Source organism: Rattus norvegicus, chromosome 15 (assembly GCF_036323735.1).
Source record: "Rattus norvegicus strain BN/NHsdMcwi chromosome 15, GRCr8, whole genome shotgun sequence".
Classification (NCBI taxonomy): domain Eukaryota; kingdom Metazoa; phylum Chordata; class Mammalia; order Rodentia; family Muridae; genus Rattus; species Rattus norvegicus.
Window position 1 is genome coordinate 56,556,159 of NC_086033.1, and position 25,446 is coordinate 56,581,604.

General features: G+C 44.6%; 1 protein-coding gene across 11 annotated transcripts in view; it reads right to left on the reverse strand.

The window, feature by feature from the left end:
* Lrch1 (leucine rich repeats and calponin homology domain containing 1) overlaps nt 1-25,446 on the reverse strand; it is a 189,799-nt gene that overhangs the window by 86,756 nt on the left and 77,597 nt on the right. For all 11 annotated transcript variants that reach the window (XM_063274585.1, XM_006252312.5, XM_006252315.5 and 8 more), the window contains one exon: nt 18,318-18,462. In XM_063274585.1, the coding sequence (XP_063130655.1) occupies nt 18,318-18,462 (145 nt within the window). Of the gene's footprint in view, nt 1-18,317; nt 18,463-25,446 lie in introns of those variants that run through there.

The following is a 25,446-nucleotide window of genomic DNA, read 5'->3' on the forward strand; positions in this document are numbered from 1 at the left end:
AGAGACACGTGCTCAGCCATGAGCATGGCTGCTCTCTCCACAATAGCCAGAAGCTGGAAACAACCTAGATGTCCCTCAGCAGATGAACAGATAATGAACAGAGTGGTCTCTTTGTACCTCAGATTATTTATTACTCAGCTATTTAAAAACTGAAATTCTCAGGTAAGTGGATAGAACTAGCAAGAATTATTCGGAATGAGATAACCAAGACCCAAAAGAACAACTATGGAATGCATTTGCGCATATGCGGATGTCAGCTATTAAGTTTCTGCAAGCAGAGCTACAATCCACATAACTGTGGGTAGACCCAGTAAGAGACTGGGGGAGATTAGATAGTTATGGGTGGTGGGAGAGTAGAGAGAGGGGGACCATCGGATCCCTCCTGTCAGGGCACAGGGAACTCTGTGGAAGAGGAGGCAAAAAGATTGAAAGAGTCAGGGGTGATGGAAACACTGAGAAAACAAGGCCTTCCAGACGCAACAGGGCTGACACGCGTATGAACTCACAGAGACTGTGGCAGCAGACATGGGGCCTGCACAGGGCTAAGCCAGATGGGGACCCACTGCTGAGAGTGGAAGTGGACACGAAGCCCCACGCCTAACCCAGAGGCTATCTCCAACTGATAACTGCTTACACAGGAAAAGTTCCTTTTCTCCAACAGAACCTCGCCGGATATACAAACCACTTGTAAGGGCAGGAACCATGCCCAGCAGTAGTGGGGTGTGGAGTGTGGGGTGTGTGGGGTGTGTGTGTGTGTGTGTGTGTGTGTGTGTGTGTGCGTGTGTTTTGTGTTTTGTGTGATGTGTGTGTGGTGTGTGTGATGTGTGTGTTTTGTGTGGTGTGTGTGTGTGTGTCTGGTGTGGGGTGTGTGTGTGTGTGTGTGTGTCTGTATGTGTTTATGTGTATGATGTCATACAGGTGAGGCGGGTACAAGACAGAACGAGGCTTGTCATTGGATGAGAAGGAAGGATGGGTGGGAGAAAAGTTTGAGGGAAGAGGAGGAAACTGGCAGAGAAGCTGCCTGTTGGTATTTCAGTTCCACGATGAGCTGCAAAGTTCCCATCTAAGCACCCGGTCTGATCACTCTACACGCATCAAATCATCACACTGTGGCTCACAAGCCTCACCGACTCCTGTGTGTGCATGATAAACACACAGAGTGGCCCTCTGTGGGAGGCAGCTTTGCACAATGGGAGTCATGGAGCTCCTTGGACAGAAGGACAAAAGGACAGAAGGCAGAAGGAAAACCTTTCTCTCAAACCAAGAGCAATGGGGGCCGCAGCTGATACAACTTTGGCCATAAACCATCCCCAGAGCCCCGAGCTATAGGCTACCTCTTAAAAGCCCAGCCAGGCTGGAGGCATGGCTCAGCAGTTACGAGCACTGGCTGTTCTTCAAGAGGACCTGAGTTCAATTCCCAGCAACCATATGGCGGCTCACAATGTCTGTAGCTCTGCTTCCAGGGGACCTAACAGCCTCACGAAGACACACATGCAGGCAAAATATGAGTTCACGTGAAATAAAAATAAAACATTAAAGGAAAAAACACCCACTAGCCTCCAACAGTACCGCCATCAGGTACTACACCTCACCACAAGCCCCAAAGCAAGGGGCCTACAGACTAGACTGGAACTTCCAAAAGAAAGACAAAGCCAACCTCTTCTCTTTAAGTGGATTATTTCAGTTGTTCTGTTACGCTAACAGATTGACAGCTATCTAACCAGACTCTCCTGACGGCACGGACAGGAACCCCAGTCAGACAGGACCGAGGCAACCAATACTTCAGAGGCACTGTGTGATCAAAAAATAAATAAAAATAAGTTAAGGACATTTAGAGTTTCCTGGTAGACGACTTCTTTCTTTCTCTCCTTCCCTCTTCTTCCTCCCTCTTCCTCTTCCTCTTCAATGTTTAGGAGTGTTTTGTCTGAGAGCATGTATCGTATAAGTGCAGGTGCCTACACAGAGCATCAGATCCCCCAGGAGTAGAATTATCAATGGTTATAAACCACCACGTGGCTTCTGGAAACTGAACCTGGGTCCTCTGAAAGAGCAGGAGGTGCTCCTGACCACTGAGCCATTTCTCCAGCACCCAAGATTTTTAATAATGATTTTAGGCATGAAATGGAAGAAAAAGAGAGGTGCTTGGGGGCGGGGGTGTAAAGTAAGAATGTCCATGTGCACAGGTGTTTTCCTCAGAGGAGAGCCACTGTTGGTAGGGAGAAGAGAATTACAGCAACCCAAAAATCAGTGGGGTTCACTCAGCGCCACACTGTTAAAACAAGAGCTACTGTATCTGAAGTCAGCCTGAGTCAGCAAAGGAGCTGAGGAAAAGAAGAGAGAAATGCCGCCTTCTACCAAAGGATGCCTGGAACCCAGAGGGCCAGCTTCCCAGAACAGCCAACCAAGTCTGACAGAGGCTTTTCTCCACTCTGTATGCAGAGCTAGACACACACGAGTCTCCGAATTTCCCACTGTCCACGTTTGGTTTTCTAAGACAGAGAAAGAGAGTCAATTCATGAAACTCGACCGACTCTCCACATGTTCACATCAGCATTTATCTCAGTCTCCTCCCTGGCAGAGCCCTACGCCACACTACCACAGAGACAGGTGGGTACAGTTCTCTGACTTTCTTTCCCCGTCACTGTATGGATGAAGCCAGCAGCATGTGAGTGCAACATCTTCCCTGTGTTTGTGTGCACATGCATAACATGTCAACTTCATACCCTCTGTGCATGTACCTTCACATGTCAAAACATCTGTAAGTCACAGTAAGAAAGATTTCTAACATATCGAAATATCACCGGTGGTCATTTGGGGATATCTAATAAGTGTTTTTTTGTTTGCCTTTGCACACACATTGCTATATTTTCTGAAATTCTTATAAGTGTTTTCATAGTAAGAAAAAAATCATCATGTAAGAAGGTATTAGATATTTCTCTCATGGGTGTTTCTATCCATGAAAACTCCCTGATATGCAGTACTCCATGCACTGTGATGCATACGCTGTACTAGAGGCCCCTCCTCCCATGCACATAGTAAAGAGCAGGAATCTGGTCCACCAAAAGGCAAGTCTGACCTGCGGGCTCAGAAAAGGCAGGTGCTCTGCTGAGCCAAGAGCTCAGTATCACCCCTACTCCCGGCACTTGGTGTCCAGCTAGCTCTATTAGAGCAAGACATAGCACACCAACACTTTCTCCCGTGGCCCAGATCTGCAGGAAAGCGATTTCTACAACAGGGCAGAAAGCTTTCCCATAAAGGTTCAGAAGGAGAGAATAAGTGGGGAGCCTCCCAGGGGCCCTGGCTCTGGGGGACCAGGTAGCTAGCTACCTTCCAAGGTTAAAGTCAAAGACAGACTATGATGACACTCTCCCCAGTCTCTTGGGACAGCGGAGGATGAAGGGGGTCCCAGTCTGTCCCTCTATCCTCTCACAGCCCTCTCCTACCTACAAGGACCTGTTTAAGAAACTGGTTGAGTAATGCATTCTGCTGGCTTTTCTTAACCTCTGAGAAGTGTTCTACAGTCACCTCTAGGAAGAGCTATTCAAAGGTGGCAAGTACATAATTCACAAGGTGATTTGTGCTTATGAAATATTTATAACTATGTAAGCCAGGCACGGTGGTATACACTTGTAACCCAGTGCTTAGGAAGCCAAGGGAGAAGGAACGCCAGGGATAGAGTAAGACCTGTCTCCCAAAGCAGTGTAGTTTATAGAGATCCTTTTCACAAGGTGAAAATTAGCCAAAAAGAATGTTAAAAAGGCAATTCTCTTAGAATAAAGGCATAACTCGACTTCCTGCTGAAGAGAGGATTATGGGGGTGAATGGATATTTCCAGAAATTTCTACTTACCTACCCATGTTGAGATCTTTCTATACTTCTGATCTAGGTCTCCCTACCCACTGAATGCATGCACCTAACAAGGCCAGTTGACAAGACTGACAGAGCCATTATCATAGCAGTCAAAAACAAAGCAGGGAAGGTTCTGCTGTGCTGGCTGACTCTCCCTGGAGGTGTTTGATGGCCAGTGCTGGCTTCAGACAGAATATTCTGTACATCAGAGAGGTGGTTCAGTAGTTTAAAGTACTGTTGTCCTTCCGGAGGACCTGAGTTTGGCTCCCAGCACGTATGCCCAGTGGCTCATAACCACCTTTACCTCTAACTCTAGGACCACCCTTTTTCTAACCTTCAAAGACATTCCCACAGACAGACAGACAGACAGACAGACAGACACACACACACACACACACACACACACACACACGAAAAAAATCTAAGCTTATAAAACCATTTATGGTGTCTCTGGTGGGTCAAATGGTTTTTACACCAAAAGCTGCTTAGCACTCCTCACGTCTGTGGAGTTAATAAACTTGTTAATTAGCAAGGCATGGGCAGGGGCATGTTTCCTCTTGTCACATCTGTTCCTTCAGCATCTGTTTCATATATTTTGTCACAAGGTATTTTTGGATTATTTGGACAGTCAAAGGAAACACACATGGGTAACAAAGACCTGTGGTCCCCAAGGGAAACATTCATAAAGGAGAGGGGCAACTGTATCCCTTTAGCTCTGGGTAAGGGGAGGGGCAACTGTATCCCTTTAGCTCCCTGTCCACTGCAGACCTCAGCAGCCTTAGCTTCCTGAAGCCATTCATCTGACACCAATTTCTCTCTGGCAAGTCCCAAGGGCCCCAAGCCTCCACTTCTCTCCTGCAAGCCTACAGGCTAAAAACAGATCTTTCATGGAAAGATTGTTTAAGGATAAGGTCATACAGTGCCTGATAAGGTAAAGGCCAAAGCTTAATCTCAAATCTAATCAGTGAGGCCTGTCTAAAAAGCTAATTTTCTTTATTGTTGTTTATTTTGGTTACTCTGTACAAACCAGTTGATTTATAGTGAAAAGGGCTTCTTGAGTGGATACAGAATCACAGGTTCAATTGTGACTGGGATTCCCTGTCCTCACTGCAGGATAGCTTGTCTACCTCCTCCTGCCATTGTCTATGCCCTGCCTAGGTAAACAAGGACAGGGAGGGAGGAGAGAGAGGAAGGCTTGGCTCTCACCTGGTCCTTAGATATCACCTTCTCAGTAACTCCTCTTCACAAGCCAAGTAGGCAAGCTCAAGATCATCTCTGGCTTTGTTTGTTTCATGCCAAAAGCCACAGGATGAATTTTCACACACCAGCACCCTGCCCTTTCTTGTCGTGGTAAATATTTAATACTAACCAGTTCTCTGATAAAAGACATAACACTTTGATATTTATAAGAAGCCTTAATCAGCATTAGAGCTGGGCGGATATCAACCCTCTAAGGCTATTAGTATCTACTTCCCCATGAATAACCCTGAGGATACGACTTGCCATGCTCCTCCTGGGCCACTCTTCCTCCCACCGGGCAGCCCTCGTGTCCAGTTCTCTTTATGCCATGGCATCTTCTCCCTTGACCTTTTCAGTAAGCCCCGCCTACTTCTCCTCTGCCCCGCTATAGGCTGTAGGCATCTTTACTCAACCAATGGTTTTAAACTAAGTAGCAGGGTTACACAGCATCACTTGGAGTACATGAAAATCTTCTTGTTCCTGGGGACAACCAACCTTATGGGGCCAGGATTTAGCATTACACAATACGTAGCAAAAGACCAAACCTCAACTTCTTCCTGAATTAAGGGATTCACAGGCCAAGATGTTTCTGATGGGTTTATTTTTAGAGATTATTATTTATATGTATTTTGACTGAAGAACTTATCAGTGTCCATACAGAAGGCCTAAATTAATTACTTTTTGTTGGTTTATTTTAGAGTTATTTTCTTGAAATATTTTTAAAAAACATAGACATGTAATACTTTTTATCTGATTTCACTATCAAGGAATAATACTCTTTCCCCCTCTACAAAATATAGTTGTGTGTGTGTGTGTGTGTGTGTGTGTGTGTGCCTTCACTTAATAAACTGACTTAGAAATAATTCATAGAAAATATTTATCGTGGATTTATCTACTATGACCTTTGAATTACTGTGCAGAATGCTCACCAGTCATGGAACCACAAGGGAGGAATTGAAATCCCACCTTTGCTAAAACATTCATTTCTAGAGCTTGAGGTCTGCATGCCATTTAATCTCTCTGTTCCTGCTGGCTCAGAAAGGACCGTAGTTAAGACCTACCTTGATCTGGTAAGATGGCTCGGCAGGTAAAGGAGCTTACCACCAATGCTAATCACTGAATTTGATCTCTGGGACCAACAGCAAAGGGGAAAACATAGTGCAGACAATTGTCTTCAACCCCCCACATATGCTATATGACTCACACATGCACACACATGCACACACACACATGCATGCACAAATAAATGTAAACGACATTTTAAAAGATCTACCTAGCATAAGCATCTACATGCAAAAGTGCTTAGCCAAACACTACATAAAAGTGAAGCCATCCATATTTTGCTATGAATATGGTTTATATAGGAGAGTTAACAATACAGCGGGTCTGTGCTCAGCTGTTTCAATTTACTGTCCTTAATGGCTTAAATTTCAGCTGCTTTTAAGCACTGACGTCAGAAGCGGAGCAGGGAGGACACTATTGGAGACCTAAAAGACATAAGTACTTATTAAGTACAGAAATCACCTAGACACCCCAAGTCAAACAGGCATATTAAAAACCTGTAGGACAATTACGAGAATTTTACCTAAGATATTTTATACTATTAAAGAGTTTGTTATATAATATTTACTGGGTCTGGTAAATAAGGCTGTCCTATTCTCTAACCAGAAAAAAAAGAACAAAATATGATTCTATGTTTCAATGGGTGAAAACATATGCCAGCTAAAAGTACATATAATCAAAGACCTGCTGAGGAGAGCCGAACTGGGATCAGACCCCAGCCAAGTCCTGTCTTTAGTCCAGACAGTCAGGACGAGGGCATGTTCCCAACTAATGAGTTTTCTCTGCCGTCATCCACCCATTCATTCTCTGGCAAAACATGAGCCTTGGAATATTCTTCTAGGTCCTCAGACAGTCCAAGAATTAGCGATGTGAAATTATTTAACCTCCACAGAACTGATAAGAAAACACCTCAGGGACAAAGAGTCACGGGGCTGGGTTCAGTGTGGCCACACCAGGCTCAGCCTCTACAGCTCCCAGCTGAGAGACGGCATAAACATCTGGACTGACTGACTGGAGTAACATTGTCTGTGCTGGGCACCTGATCTGCAGGAAGCAGCAGTCTGCAGGAAGCAACAGTTGTTCTAGCCAGGAAGCTTCCTTTGTTGACATGATACCTCACCTGATATTTTGATTCTTTAGTGTGAAATCTGCTTTCACCTTCTCTGAAACCTGAGAGAACCACCTGTCTTCTGTTTTGCATATGACACCTGCTAGTTTTCATAAGCACAGGGCAGTGAACAATAACCATAGAGAACCAATTCATTTTCCTGCTTCCTGCTTCCTGAAAAGTCTCACCCTCACCTTCCCTTCATGACTGAGTACTTTCCCCCATCACACCACTCCTACCCCCTTGCCCTTCATTCCCACAGGAATGTGTGACAATTAACTACAAAAGCGGCCTTTGAGTTACCTCATGATATTAGTGATACACTTTAATTTTATGCTATAAAGCTAAAATCGAATAGACACTATCTTTATGCTCCACTGTAGAACAAAAGAATGACGTCAAATAAATTCAATCTGAAAGGTTATTTACTTAGTAGTGCTGGGAACTGAACCCAGGGTCTCACTCGTTCTACTGTTCTGCACTAACCTCAGCCCAAAGAAAGGATTTAGTTCAAGTTCGATGCACACACCCAATCTGGGAGACCAAAATTGAAGCCTCCCTTTGAAAGCAACTGATAACTACGGCCTGACCATTACGGTCATTTGCAATCTTAAAATGCCTGAAAACTGGAAACACACAAGATTATTTCAATTACGACTTGAGCTGGGTTCTTGAAAACTACGCCAATTAATTTCATGCCCACGCACGTAAAGGGTATGTTTGGAGTGGGTTAGGGATGTGGTCTCAAAGGAGAACCGTATCAAAGTCAGGCTCCCGGAGTGAACCCACAGACGTGCCCGGGCACTCAGCCCGATTCTGCAGTCGCTGCCGCATGGTCCTTCAGCTGTGCATGCCTGGACCTTATTTGGGGACTGCAACTGTACTGGTTCCCACAAGAACAGTCCATCAGGCTCCTCGAGTATAAATAACTGCTGCTTAAAATATTCCATATGTTTACACCCCAACTGGGTAGCAACCACCGCTAAAAACCATCCACAGTCTGACTGGAGAAGGCCTCAACCTCAGATCATGTCTCTCCTTACAACTAAGCTCTAAAAACTACCGCTTGAAATCTGCTTCACTCAAAATGAAAATAAATGTTCAAAAATCAAGAAGGAGCATTCCAGGAAAACTCAGCATCAGCGAGAATGTTAGTTTATCAAATACTTTCAAACCAACAACATAGGTTTGGGGTTATACTGTTGTATGTGTTTGCAGGGAGGGTGTTTGTGTGTGTGTGTGTGTGTGTGTGTGTGTGTGTGTGTGTGTGTGTGTGTGTGTTTTCAAGTGTGCATGCCCTCCCCCTTGTTTTTTGTGACAGGTTCTTTCATTGGTCTCTAACTCACCAAAGAGTCTAGGCAGACTTGCCAACAAATTCTTGAAAAGCACCTGGTTTCTTAGTAATAGATTTACCAAAGCTCTTGGGTCACCCATCCATGCATTCATTCTGAAATTTAAAAAACAGCACAAGCAAGCCAGGGTATGGTGAGGGAAAGAACACAGACTTTCCGGCAGGAAGCAGTAAAATGCTGCACTAGGAGTTAGTGATTGGTTCGTGCAAAAGAGGGTGAAGGAAAGGGGTCAAGGTAATTCTGAGATCTCCAGCAGGTGTGACGAAGAAAACCAGCATGAACGAAAGCAGGAAAGAAGCCAAGGTACATGAGGAATGGCCTCAGTCTCAGTTACTTTTCCATGGCTGTGGTAAAACACCGCAACCCAGGCAACACAGAGAAGGACTCCCTTGGTTTATGGTTCCAGAGTTACAGTGGTCCATGATGTCAGAGGGGAAGTAGCAGGCTGAACCACCAGCAGGAAACAAGAGAGCTAACTGGGGATTGCCTGTGGCTACTGAAACCTCAAAGCCTGCCTCCCATTGACACACCTCCTCCAGCAAGGCCACACCCCCTAAACCTTCCCAAACAGTCTCAGGAACTGGGGACCAAGTATTTACACATCTGAATCTACAAGGCCATCTGTTCAAGCCTCTACACTTAGGTTTGCTCATGCAGGATTTGAGGTGTAAATGAGACATCCATGAGGACCTGGATGGCAGGCAATAAAGGAAGCGAGGGATGATGTCTATAGGAGCCAATCAGATGGAGAATAAACTTGGGACTTGTGAGACAGGAGGTCTTAGAGGAGCTTCGGGAAACTCCAGCTTTAAATAAGTGAAGGAAGAGAGAGAATATTCAGACTTGGGAGCAGAGTGATCAAGGAAGGAAAAACTCACAATCACGTCACTGTCATTCTTACCAAACAGAATCCCATTATTTCCCAGACCTCCCGAGTTCTTTTTCTGCTCGTGAAAGAATGTGAAGGTCCTAGAAACTGTGAAAGGTATGTGAGCATTTCTGCTTCCTCTCCGTCAGGACCAGGCAGCATCAGTGAACTGCAATCAACTACACGGCCCCTGAACTGTGGTAGCAGTTTGTTTTTTCCCCTATAGTATATAAGCTGCAGAGCCTTCCTATGGGGTTTCTGAAGACCTAACTGTAAGAGTTAGGTAACTCTCAAGGAATAAAGAAGCAGCTTCCTTTAGGCAGTGCTGAAGGATTCCTGGCTAGTCCTATGGGTTCTGTATCAGTGTGCTGCTACCAAACACTCAGTGGTCACCACAGGAAGGTAAGCTATTTTCCAGGGTATATTCTGGCTAAGGGCACAGTGGGCTCATGGAAGGCATCACCTACAAAGGGGAGAACACTCCTAAGCTGTTGCTTGAACTCCCTGGAGGGCTCTCATTCAACTTACTGACCAACTAAAAGCAAATGAGCTCTCTAAGCGCACGGGTCATTCTTTGATTCTGCTCTACCATCTGCCGGCCATGGGTCCCTCAGACTCTGACGACACTTGATCTAGAAGCAAAAGAATGCTGGACCTCCAGGAACTACCTTTCCCATCTACGGTCCTGCTCAATGAGCTCACCGCTGTACAACTCTCTCACATAATGATAGAATTTTGTATTAGTGCCATGAATGTAGGCGACACCAGCCCCCTAGGCTAAGGACCCAAGAGGAAACTAAGCAGAAGGAGGAAGCCCACTAGCACAGGCATCCTCTCCAGCTGCTTCCGGGCTGCTCTGAGGAGAGCAACCCTGCTCTGCTACTCCCTCAGGAGCAGGGTCCATGCGAGCTTCTAAACCCCTGAGCCAAAACAAAGCTCTCCCCACTCTGGATACTTTGCTCAGTTATTTAATCAGAGCAATGGAAGTCTCAATAAAACACCAGCTACAAACACAAAATGTGTTAAAATGGAAGAGACGCGAGTGACTTTTAAATGTGGGATTGACAACTTTTTTTTTTTACATTATTTTTCCCCAGCAAATACTCATGAATTACTTGTGGAATTAACTGCACAGGCAATACGGAAAATCTTGAACTATCTAAAGAATCTACAAACAAGAAACGTAGCTTGAAACAATTAATCAAATCCAAAATAAATTTTTAAAAGGTACCTTAAAACAACTCTATAGAATTTAAAGCTCACTGATTAGAATAACCTTGAAAAGTAGAAACAATTTATGGGTGATTTTAAAAAAAATCTATATATATTACGCTTTGGACAACTGACCCCCCAAAGGTCATGTGTGACCCCCCAAAGGTCACTGTGACCCCCAAAGGTCACGTATTAATGGTTTGGACGCCTGGGTGGTAATCTTAGGACAGGAGAAGTTATGGGTCTTACAAGGTGGGAGGATCCTTTTGGGGTACCCTTAGGTCACGTGGAGCAGATTCTGGACATATCTCTGTGAGTTTGAAGTTTGAAGCAAGCCTGGTCTCAAATTCCAAGACAGCCTTGGCTACAAAGTAAGATCCTGTCCCAAAAACAGACTTTAAAAAATCAGCATAAGGAAAAGAATGCAGGAAGTTACAGTCCGAAGAATAAAAGGAGGAACCATAGCGACCTTCAAATACGAAAGCTTCTTCATGTTTCTATACTTGGGCTGTCCCTGAAAAACGCCCTCACAATCACTTTCAGGTTGATGAAATGGTTCTACAGTGTGTGGAACCCAGGGGAGATGGCGCTCAGCAAGATAATGAGGTCACTGCCTCAGTACCACTGTCCCTGTCACTCAGTGACTTGGGAAAAATCCCCCTTCTGCCTCACACCTACTACAAAGGCTGCCCAGGAGCTCACTCAGTGCTGTCATGACTAAACGGTGTTGGTAGGGATGAGGGCAATGGTATTCCACAGACCCAACGTTTCCTTTACATAGGTATTATATGTTAGCATTTCTTCTAGGCTCCACCCCACAGTTACCTGGCAACAGCCAGGTGTGCCTGACTCAGTATACAAGGGGCTGCTTGCCTCCTCTTCCTCTCTCTTTCTCTCTCTCTCTCTCTCCCTCCCTCCCCCCCTTATTTTCTTACTGTTACCCACTTTCCTCTCTGTCCCTTCTCTCCCCCATTCCCCTCCAGCCTCTCTCTCCATGCATTCATGGCTGGCCTCTACTCTTCTTTTTTTCTATCTATCTATCTATCTATCTATCTATCTATCTATCTATCTATCTATCTGCCTTTCTCTGTCTCTACTCTCTCAGCTCCCCTCCCCATGTCCTAAATAAACTCTATACTATACCCATCATGTGGCTGGTACCTCAGGGGGAAGGGATGGCTCAGCATGGGCCTGCAGAGGCACCCCCTTCCACCTCACCAAACCTCACTCTATCAAACATACCCCTGGCTTTTTGTCTTTTTTATAAAACACAACATTATATACATATATACAATACATGTATGTATGTAAATATATAATATATAAACAAATATATACATATACATATATACAAACATATACATATGTGTACATGTGTGTTTGTTCTTTTTCTCCATTCACTCCACTCATGTACAGCACTATGTCTATGACAGTATTAACTGCAGAGTTTTACCTTTCTAAGGATTGATTATTGATGAAACAGGAACATTTTGTGGGGCTTTTACTGGTCTAGTTAGAAAAATAAATACAATTTGGAGCTTGCTCATTTGGGACCTCAGAAAAAATTTGAGAATTACCATAAGTGAAGAGAAATGTCTGCAGTGAATTTCAAATAAGCACTCCCCTCATTTCCAGAGACTTACTCTAGGGCACAAAGAACTTCACATCCCTATAAAGATCAGAAACAGAACAGGAAACAAAGCCAGTGAACTCAGCCTTCGTTCTGTAGAGAGCATAATGTGGCTTTTGTGCTGCGGCTTTTTTCTCCCAATACAAACAGTGAGCTAAAACGTCTGCGATCAGGTGTGCACAATGGAAAAACCCTCCTCGGAAGTCGTGCCAAGTATGGGCTATGCTAGAAGGAATGGAATCTGGTGAGAAATATCCCATTATTAATTTACATGTGTTTGGTAGCCTGCCAGCACAAAACACAGAGACATAAATTCAGGTACACTTTACGCACAACAGTTTATCTGCACACCCAGAAGCTTAGGGTCCTCTGCCTATATGTTCAACCATATGAACAAATGCCTGGGAACCCTAGCAAACCCAAGGCTTAAGGCATATATATGTAGGCAGCTGTGCTATGCAGTCCAAATGTCCCAACGGCCCGTTTCACTTCTACCACTCCATGGAAAGTGTTTTCAGATTTTAAGATTAGTATTATCAAATTCCAACCTGGCTCACTGTCTCTCTGTATCTGAGATTTTGTAAGATACAACATAAGCATCATTTACACACATACATATGGACATATATGCACATGCACGTATACACACAGAGAGAAATACATAAGCACACACCCAAATACACAAGCAAACACATACTCACACATACCTATACACACACACATACACATACACACACAAATACACAAGCAAACACACACACACACAAATGCTCTTTTTCCTTTTGAATAGAGTTTCAGAAAAAGGAGATTTAAATTCTTATTGATTGAAACAAAACTCCGAGTTCAGAAAAACAGTATCAATTTTACAGTTTTCTAGAGAGAAGATATGCTGTTTTGCCACAGATGGCTTCTTTAGAGATGACAGCATGAGGCAAGAGAACAATGAAGATTAATTTTTGTTTCACAACAACAACAAAAAAGAAACAACTGTGCTTTCTAAAGTTGCCCTGGCCCAGGGTCCCTCAAATAAGAGAGTGGGTGTCCAGAGGATTGCAGATCTTTTCTGAGAATGAGCCTCAGAAGAATGTGGGGATGCGGGTTATGTGACCATCAGGAAGTTGGCTCCTTTTGCACATTGTTGAGAAGCCAAGAGGGATACCAGGCAGCAGAGATGGCAGCCAAAATACATTCCTTTTCCCGCGTGATAACATCTTGTGGACCAGACAACCCTCTACACAAGCCATAGCTCCAAACGGAGTCTAGTGAAGGCGGGAGCCCTGGGTTCTGAGGAGCAATCCAGCCCCAGCTGGTTGTGTTTCCTCTGAGAATGGGAAACCTACTCCCCCGCATCCTGGAGCAGGCTGATTAAATGCAGTGAAGAAGTTTAGTCTTTCACACCTCCATTCTCTGAAATGCAAAGTCTCTATTCTAAGATTCACAACATAGCTGCTGCCAAGTCCTCTGCTCCTCTGAGCTATCTCCATTCTCATGGCTAACACCTTCCCAACCGTTTAAAATAGACTTTAGGCTTGCCTGTGTGGTGTCAGCCCTACATGTTTGTTGCCATACAGCAACAGGCTTGCTGAATCGGTTTTATTGTTGTTGGCAACGTTTCTTGGCCAGAGACATTTTCTAACCGGAAGACACAGGGGGCACAGACACTAAACTAACTTAACCTTTGGTTGTGAACACCAGAAAGCAAGGATGAAAAGCCTCCGTGCTTCAAACACAGGCTACATAAACACCAATAAATCAGTATTTCCACAAATGTTACGTTTCCATCACGTGAGACAATTCGGAAAACAGTTTCATGTTTCTACTGCAGTGCATGGCAAAGAGGTCTTCATGTGTGAATTAATTCTGCTGCTTGAGAAGCTGTAAGGGCCCCTGGCGCAGAGCGGCCATTTGAAAATTGCACATAACACAAAGAAGAGAGTATACCAGCCAAGAACCTGGCTAACCAGCTGCAACATGTCCGTGCTGCTCCTCCTCCTCCACCACCATCACCATCACCATCACCATCACCATCACCATCACCATCACCACCACCACCACCACCACCACCACCACCACCACCACCACCACCATAACCATGGTTGTTTTCAAATATTTATGGCTGTTTACCCTGCTATAATATACAATGTTTCTCAGGGGATTGAACCAACTTCTAACAGTTCCCATAAATTCAAAGTTATCTTTATATGGGATCTTTTCTATTTTAGAATGTACAAAATTAGCAATTCCCGCTTATAATTTATTAAGAAAAGGAGAAATTTTATATATAGCAAGAACCAGGTTGGCACTGTGGCTCTATGACAGAGCACAAGAGTTCCAAGTACAGTGTCCTGAGTTCGATCCCCACTGTCACAGAAACAAAACAAAATGAAACAACATATAAAATGGAACAACATGAATGCTTAATGTTACATACGGGAACAAGGTCTGGAAGACAGCTCCTTTGTACTACTTTATCTAAAACATCTTTCTTCCTAATTAATAGGAGAGGTGGGGGGAGAGGGAGAGGGATAAGGAGAGAGGGAGAAAGGGAGTGGGACAGAGAGGAAGAGAGGGAGAGAAGGAGAGACAGGGAGGGGGGGAAAGGGAGAGGGGGGTAGAGCGGAGAGGGAGAGGGAGAGAGAGGGGGTGGGGGGAGACCAAGCATCACAGAAAAGAAAATGTTTTCATTGCTTATAAAAGGAGAGGACTCAGGGCAGGCAAATGGCTCAAAGGTGCCAACCTGAGCGCCTAAATTCAATCCCTAGAACACATATGTCGAAAGGAGAAAACAGACTCCCAAGCTGTTCCACACATACAGCCAAATAAATGAATATTTAAATCCACTAACCCCATATCTCTTAAAGCTGTAGCCCAAATATCGTACCCTAAGCCCCTCAGTTATAAGCCTGCAGCCAGCGGAGGTGGGGCCAGTCTGAGTCAGGAAGTTGTCACACAGAAGACACAAGTGTCTCCGTGTTACTCAATGGCATTGTCTAGACAAGTTTACATATTTACAAGTAAACCAATATGCCGGTCACCTACTGCTTCAAAAACAAAACAAAAACAAACAAACAAACCTTAGGCAAGAGCAGTGACTCTACCAAAACCATTCCCAAGCTTAGCGATAACTAAAGCCTGAGAGACAGGTAATGCCAGCAAGTACGGTTCCTGAATCTATTCACCACGCAGGAACTAAGGACTCTCACAGCAACGTGACACTCAAACCCTCCCTCATCATCATTTCATATTTCTGTAGTCATATGCAGGGCACCAAAAGTGTCACTTGTTTTTGTCACCCTCACACAAATTAGTCACCTAGGAAGAGTGACCTTCACCTGAGAAATTTGCCACCATGAGACTGGCCTGCAGGCAAGTCCCTTGGGGCATTTTCCTGATTGATGATTGATGTGGGAAGACCCAGCCCACTGTGGATGGTGCCACCCCTGGGCAGATGGGCCTGGATTGTGTAAGAAAGTGGGCTGAGTAAGACTGGGGAAGCAGGCCAGTAAGCAGCATCCCTCTATGGCCTCTGCATCAGCTCTTGCCTTGAGCTTCAGACCTGACGCTCCTCAATGCCGTAGGTCAAATAAACCCTTCCTCCCCCAGTTGCCCTTGGTCAGAAGGGTTTATCACAGAAAACTGGTAAGTTATAGTATGTTGGGTTCTCAAAATGGTTAATGGGCTAAAGACACCTGCAACTAGGCCTAGGGACCTGAGTTCAATCCCCGGTACCCACAAAGATAAATGAGAGAACCGACTGCTGTAAGGTGCCCTCTGACCTGCGTACGCACACCATAGTGAACAGTACCTTCCCACACACAAAAGAAATGTAAAATATAATGTAATAGAGGAGGAGGGGGGTGGGAGAGAAGCAGCAGCAGCAATAGTAAGAGTAGCAGTAGTGCCTGGTCTTTTAAAAGGCTCAGAGGCTAGCCATATGTGTTTTATACCGCCTCACAGAAAGCTTCTGGGCTGTAGGAATCAGACTCTTATCTTTTTTTTCCTTCTAGCATGTTCCTTCAAAGATCACATATTCAGCAGCGCAAGAAAGTACGCCTGAGCCATACTAATATTCACAGTAGGAAACGTAGAAAAAGAAAAACAGAGAAAATTCTAAAGCTATAAATACAACTGAGAGAGGAGACGCCATGATGAAATTAAACAAGCCACAAAGTACACTGAGCAGTCTCTCCGCTTCTTCCTCCCTCCTCACGCTGAAATTCACCACAGAACGCCCACTGCGTTAGTCTGTGCCCTTCACCGACAGTTTCTCATTCTCTTTCTTTAAATCTTTAATTTTTTTCAGTATGTTATGTGTGGGGGTGATCTGTTTGCATGCACTTCTGGTACCAGAGGAGGGCATTGGATTCTCAGAACTGGAGCTACAAGACAGTTGTGAGCCCCTACGTGAGTGACAGGAATTGAACCTTGGTCCTCTGGAAAAGCAGCCAGTGATCTTAACTGCAACGCCATCTCTCCAGTCCCTTTCCTGTCTTAAAGAATTCTGAGGCCCAGATTTGATTATATTTTCTACTCATCTGAGGATAGCAATAATTCACTCTCAACTGAACTCCTCAGAATGCACTCAACATTACTATTTAAAAAAAAAATCAAGATTAGACCATCAAATTTGTAGAATTTTATAGTCGATTATGCCCCCAAAGTTCTTGGTGCACATGGACGTAACATGAAGTCATGTTACACCGATCTATTTACTATTCTAGGCTAACTATTAGGATAGAAATGATGTAACAGGACAGAAATGGGAAAGTAAATAGAAGAGCTGCATCGGCTTTGGCGACAACTGTAGTTCATGAATAAATCTCTTGAGAAGTCAGAGAACCAGAATCTACAGCCATCGCTGTGTGAGCCCCAGGCAAGTCCTGGGAGTAAGCTTCTGCCATAGCTGAGGCTGGAAAGACAAACCAGAAACCTGTGGAACCGAAAATCAGACAGATGCACCTGCAGACGACCCTGACAGTATACTATGTTTTATTTTTTTAAATTATAATAAATTAAAGCTAATGACAATTGCATCTAGGAATGTTTTTACCGCGGGGGGGGGGGGTGCATCCCTAGGATCACATGGAAGCCCTGTTTATTGTTTTGGCTACAGAGAAATCATTATCTGTCATAAGGAGCTGCAGTGTCTGGCTTGCTGAGAATTTGGGACTTTAAAATTGGGCGTGTTTGTTATGCAGCACAAGCCTCGATGACTAGGTCCTACCCCTTACACACCAAGATGTGGGCAGCATGAGAAAGGTCTCAGGCTGGAAGCTGGGAGCCTGTTTCCATTCAGGTACAGGGAAGAGAACGACCGCTCCCCCTCTCCTGAATGAGCCAGGGCCTGACCAAAGCAGCCAGCTGCAAAGTCTAAAACCAAGGATTAAAACAATCAGTTTTCCTGAAAGTCTAGAGCTAGTCTGAAGCATTAACGTGTTACAAGATGCTATCCACTGTAGACTGAGGGAGGCATGCTCAGCAAACACTGGCTTAATTCAATGTGAATTAAGAACACAAACTCTGTCTTGCCTAGGGAGCTCAATGTCCTTCACACTTTCTTTTCTTTTTCACCCCACTCTCGCCTAGCTATCCTGGAACTCACTCTGTAGAACCAGGCTGGTCTCAACCTCAGAGATCCACCTGCCTCTGCCTCCCAAGTGCTGGGATCACATTCTTAAAGTGATCGAACTCACAAAAAAGGTTTTTCCCCTTCCTCCTCTTTCCTGCTTTTGCTTCAGAAGCTACATGAATTCTTGAAGACGACATACTAGCCTCCTTACATATGCCATCAGACAAGTCATTCCATTTCAGAACAACACCCAGCTCACATCTGCGAAGCCCAGCACCAAGAGTGACAAAGGTCATTCTTAATGATCTCCATGATTTACTTGTAAGTGTGACCAAAGCTCAAAAAGATAGTAGATAGGAAGGCAGGATGGCTCAGTGTTGCTCACTACACTGAACGAAGGGGACCCCAAGTTTCCACATCAAACCTACCTCAAGTTCAGGTGGGTCAACATCTGCAAATTAACAATGGCCTCGGGAATGACTCTGATACAGTTGTGATACAGGTTAAGAATTTCCAGTGATACGAAATGGCACAGCTCCATTGGCACTTCCACCAGTCTGTTTTTAGATAGATCTACAGGGAAAAAAGGAAAGAACGCTCTGTCAGTACATCATCAGCATCCTCTATGCTGTCCCACATCACAAGCAGCCTCCATGCTGTCCCACATCACCAGCAGCCTCCATGGCCTTGTTCCTGCCTTCTGTGCTATGATCTAAACTTTATCAACATCATTGTTTTGAACCTCTATCGTGATTTCTATTTCTTGGGCAGATTCAGAAGCACATGCATGAGGGAAACAAAGACGCTGGTGAGACTTTGGGTCTCGGACTTGTAAATCTGGCTACACAAGAGGAACTTATCCCCGGTTTTGAAAATTAACTTAGGCAGGAACGTAACTCTTTTCATATGCATAAATACAGCAACCATCCACTCAAGTTTTGCATTCATTATATACACTGACTTTCCTATCAGAGTTCGCTTCTAATGGAGACAGAGTATGTCTTTTATATCTTCTACAAATATATAATCAGCATTTTAAAAAAAAATCTGTTTTATTCACCAGAAAACTTACGATGTACAAGACCAAGACATACTGTTTGTTAAGAGCCAATGTGTGTCGCCCAAGTCTGGACGAATTTCCTCTTTCTTCTCTCCTGAGTTCGGCTACGTGCAGGTTTACATCTCCTCAGCAATCCTAGAGCAGTCTCCAGTGTAGCTCACTATTTCCCAGAATCCTCTCTCTTCCTACCAGTGCCCCCACCTATTTCCTGCCTCAGCTCATTGGCCATTGGCTTTTTTATTGACAGGTGATTCCCTTGACTTCCCCTCATGTTCACAGCTGATTGCTGATGCCCTCTCTTTTAAAAGAATATTGTACACACTGGAGATGTGCTATGAGATTTTAGGTACTTCCTGTCCCCACACACATACAGAGGTCGACTATGTGAGACAATACACAATCTAATTCGCCTGACTATAATTATTTTCATTGCATATTATATGAGTACATATACCAGAACAGATTAGATACCAGACATATGTACATGTATGCACACTTTATCCCAATCTTTTACGGCCACAAATATGGGTAGTAGATTTACATCCATAAATATATGTGATATATTTTTCAGCAGAGTCTGAAATCATAAAAGTTAGAAAGTAATTTAAATGTCAGTGGAGGGCTGGTTAAATATTCATACCCTAATAATAAATATCATAAATAATGCTAGTATTAAATTAAACCAATAAACATGACTGTAATTCCCTGTGATACCAGGCAATACTAAAACACCACTCATTAGGTGAATGCAAGGACTCTCTGTGGTTGACAGGAAACAAGCTCTAGGATAAACTGTCCATGCTGGTAAGTGGCCAGGGATAAAACAAGGCTTGTAGCATTTGTGCTTTTAGAGGGTGTTTTACATATTTACTTAGTTGTAAGCTATTCTGGAGAGTTAAGAAGCTGGTGAACGCTGCACTTTCTAGACAATGGCTCTCTGACTAGATGGCCAGGATTAGCTCACTATAGACCCTTCTGTGCCTGTAAAGACTTTAATGTATTCAGATACACACATGCACACACACACACATGCTCAAACATACAGATGTGTGGCGTGTGTGTGTATCCAGATAAACAATATATGTGGATATATATGATATATCATACATACACTATTAAAATACTCAACTCTATGTATAAAAGCATATCTAAAACAGTCTTCTGGAACATCCACATTCTCACTCTCACCACACAATGAATTTATGTTTTAATCAAAGACTGAAGTGACTGCCAAGTCCCAGGCGGCAAATGTAGGAAGGAGGGGTGTGAAGCAAATTTCCTTTCCTGAAATTTTAGGACCGTCACAGAAAGAGCAATTCTCTACCGAAGACACACGGATTTTCCTGTGCCACAAAGTAGGAAATCTGCCGAGAAACAAGCTATTTCCAGGCAAGGTCAGCTCAGAAAACCCCATGAACTTCACAGAGAGAAAACTTTGCCATGTACTCTGCGGTCTCCAGTGTTTACAGTGCAGACTGTTTGCTGTCCTGGCCTCTTATCTCCTCCATGGTCTCCAGGTGTGGAGGAAAAGTCAGCGGCTTCCTCCCATTACTACTTCTGAGAGGACTCATCTATTCGCCACAAAGCTTCTGAGAGATGTGTTAGTCCTGTCCTACCTGCTGAAGGGAAAAAGCCTTAGCTCCTGCTCGTTTTAAATTGGGTCTGATATCTTCCTATTCAGCTCTTGTGTTTGCTTATTTGTTTGTTTGGGAGTTTTTGTTGTTGTTTTTCCTTTTGGAGACAGGATCTTCCTATGCAAGCTCAGGGTGGCCTTGAACTCACAACTCTCTTGCCTCAGCTGCCAGCATTACCACTCAACCACAGGCCTGCCTTTTCATGCCCACCTGAAGTTTGGTTGTGAGACAGTTTCATGTAGCCCAGGCTGACCCTGAACTCTCTATATAGTAGTAGCATGGCCCTGAACTTCTGATACCCCTGCTAGGTTCAAGGCAGGTATTGGTGTATCTGGTTTATAGGTTGGTACAAAGCTGAGAATAACCCTCGGGCCTCGAACCCTGGGCCTTGTAAACACTAAGCAAACGTGCTACCAAGTGAACTATCTTAAACTTGATGTTTTAAATTTACTATTCTTTATATACTTGTTCAATGATCCTGTCTTTAAAGGAGTTAGACTATATACACCAGGAATAAACTGCTTGGCCAGTGGTTTCTCAACCTTCTAAGGCTGTGACCCTTCAATACAGTCCCTCACGTTGTGGTGACCCCAACCATAAAATTATTTTTGTTGCTACTTCATGACTGTAACTTTGCTGCTGCTATAAACCGTAATGGAAATATCTGGTGTTTTTCCACAGTCTTAGGGGACCCTGGTGAAAGAGTTGTTCAACCCCCAAAGGGGTTGTGGCCCACAGGTTGAGAAGCGCTGTAAGCTGTTGACCATGGGTATCCACCATAAGCAGGTCTTCCCTGTGCCCAAATAAGTCAATCTTCACATCCACCAAGCTGTTGGCAAGCCCTGTGCCATACATACACCAGCTCCTGTGTTTCTGGATTTGTGTCAGTTTCTACATTAGAAGGTCAGAAATCCACGCACAGCCTAGATTCTCCCGATGCCTGCACAAAAACAGCTGCCTCAGTCAGCAGTGTGGAAATAAAACACAACGAGCAGTCTGTTTGGGTTAATTAGCTTCATGCTGAATTATTTACACATCCGTCCAACATTTCCTAAGTATACGCTTCCTACAGAAATAGAAAACCACACACATTCAAGGAGCTTAACCATTTAAAAGAAAACAGAGGCCCGATCACAATAAACCACGGGGATATTTCAAACTATGCTTCTACTATGACCTAAATTGGGGGCTGGAAAGGGGGCTCAATATTAGGAGCCTGAACTGCTCTTCCAGGAGTCTTGAATTTGGTTCACAGAACCCATATTGGGGCTGACGATGGACTTTAACTCCTGCTCCAGAGGACATGCACTGCTCATACCCACATAGACATACATATAACTTAAAAGTGAGATCATACATACATACATACATACATACATACATACATACATAGTTCAACATCAGGCTGAGTACTGGCTGTAGGACACACACAGCCGGTGAAATCTGCTCAGCACATAGCAGACACTCATGCAAACTATAAGTGCCTCCAACATCCAAGTAAGAACAGGCTTGGGTCGCTTGCCCAAACCACAGTGGTATCCACCGCTTGAATGTGCTCCCCCAGAAGACCGATGCCCACAAGACCAGGACAACAAATCGATCCTCCAGTTGGATTCGTCCAAACGACAACCAAAATAGAGCCAATATGGTCTCTGAGCAAGGACATGTGGAAGCTGAGTTGTATCTCTAGCACTGACAGAAAAGCACTGAGCTCCATAGGTTTTCAAATGGGCGGCTGTTTTTCCTATATGCCTCTTAGCATTGTTTACTTCTCAACCTTCTTGGTGGAAAACAGAAAAAAGAGTATAAAAAATAAATGGGTTTGCCTCCTCTGCTGAGTTTCAGGTAAGTTTAAGAACCAATCACCAGATGCCTAGAAAAGGAGGTAAGTCTGCACTAAGGTGTTTGACTTCCAGTATCAGGTTACAAAACAAAGTTCTGTCACAGTATTTCCTGTTACCTGAAAACCAAGAACTAAAAGAAGGAAGAGAGGGAGGAGGGCAGGAGGGCAGGGCCAGGAGAAAACGGGAGAACTAGGCTTGGATACATGTGCTCCGGCTGTGGAGCTGTGTGGAGGCCAGCTGTGGGCTACACGGCCTACTTGCTGCCCCTTCCCAAAAAAAAAAGAAGAAAAAGAGGGTCAGAGAGAAGGAAAAAGAATGAAGGGGAGAAGGGAGAGGAAGGGGGAGGTCAGAGACAGGGAGGGGAGGAGACAGAGAGGAAAGAAAAGGAGAGGGGAAGGAAAGAGAGATCCAGAGAAAGGGGAGTGGACGGGAGACTCAGAAACTCGGGGAGGGGAGGGAAGGGAGAGGAGTGGAGAAGAGAGGAGGGGAGAAGTATATTTAGGACTTAGCTATAATCAAAGGCGCAGGACAATGCCTAACTTAGACTCCTAATGGAAGGCATCAGAGCCCAAGCAGACACCTGAGCAATATAGCTTCTCTACTCAAAACATCCAGAAAAAGCAAAAGTTCTAGACTTCAAGCACAGGCTAAAAACGCAATCCATATACTAATCTCCATTGACAACCAAAGCAGGCGGTGCATACTGGTGAAAGACCCAGTGAGACCCGAGCCATGCGGAGATAAACAGGCTTTACAAAGGAACATGGACTTGGATGAATGATTTGTGTTTGTTTCGGTTATATACAGTTCTGGGGCTTTTATAATACAGAGTGGATATCAGTGAATCCATTTGAGGCTGTTTTCCTAAGGAGAAAACCTCCCTAGAACCTCCCAACCTGTAGGCATGTTAGAGTCACTGAGAAGCCTGTGGCTCGTGGCTGGAGGCCTGGGGGGTTCTTGTGACATCCCTATGACGCCCCAGCAGTCTACAGGGATGGGGGGGGGGCAATGAGCAGCCCTGCCCTGTTCCACCATCGAGGATAAAACTACTACTACAGTTTTGGGCCAATTTTGAAGCAAGCTTTAATTAAATACTGGCCAGGATTACAGACTCTGGCCAGGTCTATTCCCGGGTTCCCAGAAAATGGCCACGAGTCACATTTTACAAAGACGCATAAAGGCAAACCCATAAGGCTAAGTATTTCCCATCACATCCATTCGGGGCAAGCATATATCCAGACATATGTCCTGCCTCCGTACCTAGCGCCTACATGTGATCAAGCACATCGGTGCGGTTGGGTCAAGCTTCTTTGGGGAGCAGAAGTATCTGTCCTAGGGCACAGGGCCTACAGGTTAGAACAGGCGTGGTTGTTTTATGTATCTCTTAGGCACAGTATTTAACGTAACTTTGGGAGGGTGTGTGCTATCCCCAGGGAAAGGGGCTATCCTGAGAGAGAGGGATGTTGGTTTGGACACACAGAGCCCAGTAGCAGGATCCTGTGGTGGGGTTGAAAATACTGCCCAAGTTGGAATCCGCTGGATCTGAGCCTTATTCCCATTGTCTTCTCAGCAAGTTTCCAATACAAGCAGGGCAACAAAAATCCAACCCCAGGAATGAAGTTTTTGTGTATTTTGAAAGAGCCACAGACAGGGGAAATTCCTTTTCCTCCTTCCTTTGTTTGAATGTGTGCACCACACCAGGTGCCTTCCTCAAGCGCTCTTCACCAACTTAATTTTTGGAAAGACTCCCCCTCCTCCCCTGCTCACTATTAGGGGTTTATTTGGGGCTGGTCAGGAAGCCCCAGGGAGTCTCTTGTCATTGCCCAACCCCCACACACCTTATTTTTAAAGTAGGTGCTGGGGATTGAACTCGGGTCCTCAAGCTTGCACAGCAAGCACTTCTCTGAGTGACCTGCCTGGCCTCCACAGGCCCCTCTTCCTTTCCTCTTTAACAAGAACCAGGCAAGGCAGATGCCTTTGTAATTCCCAGAAAGGTTCAGACTAGTAAGAAGCAGAACTAATTCCCAGCTGTGTGAACAGCCCTTCCTTGCTTAGCCTCAGAAGCCTGGAGTCCCAGGAAGATTGACTGTCCATCTGAGTAAACCTTGTAAAAAGAAAAAAATTAACAACTGGCCCATTTCTGGGGCCTGGTCAGCAGGCATTCCACAGCCCTGTAAAAGCTACGTGACCGCTGGCCATGTCTTTAACGTGTTTTCCAAATGAAGGGGTGTGTCCTGGGTGCCTTTGTTCTCCACCCAGCCCAAGCAGGCAACCGTCCTAGCTGGAATCCCACCCTGGGCTCTTGCTCTGCAGTGAACAGTCAAGTACACCCCAACACAAACACACTTGAGCAGCGAACCAGCACCCCTAAGACGCGCGTCTGCCCACATCCGCCGCTTAATTGAAGTATTCACACGAAAGCCAAGCAGCCAGAAATAAAACAATAAGTGTCACGCTGCCAAAACAAGTTTTGCAGATCCCTAAAATAAAGTGGCCAAATGAATAAAAATAAGCAGGGTAGGGTAAAAAAACAGTATGTGGGATCCAGTGTGCAGTCAGCAAGATTGGCTGCAGGGAGGTGCAGAGCTGTTTTTGTATTAAAAAGAAAAAAACAAAAAACCAAAAAAACGGAAAGTGGTAGTCCACGAGGAATGGGCTGAGTCCCCCTTGTGCCAGCAATAACATCCGAAGTTTGCAGTCACTAGCATCCTCGATGTACAAGCTGGATGAGCCAAGACAGCCGGGGACCTTGTGGGCCACATCCTGTTGGTCAGAAGAAAAGACTCCCTCTTGGAAACCAATATCATGACCAATTTCAGAAAAACCAAGTAAGACCATAAACACACTACCGTGTAAATTAACTCCAGAAGCCATAATCTAATCTAAGAGGGTTGCGGCCCCAGACTCCCAGGAGACACCTAAAGAGCCCAGACAGCACTGAGCCCATCCATCCCGCCTGTTCTCCTATATACACGCCCGTGATAAGGTTGAATTTACAAACTAGGCAAAGCAAGAGAAA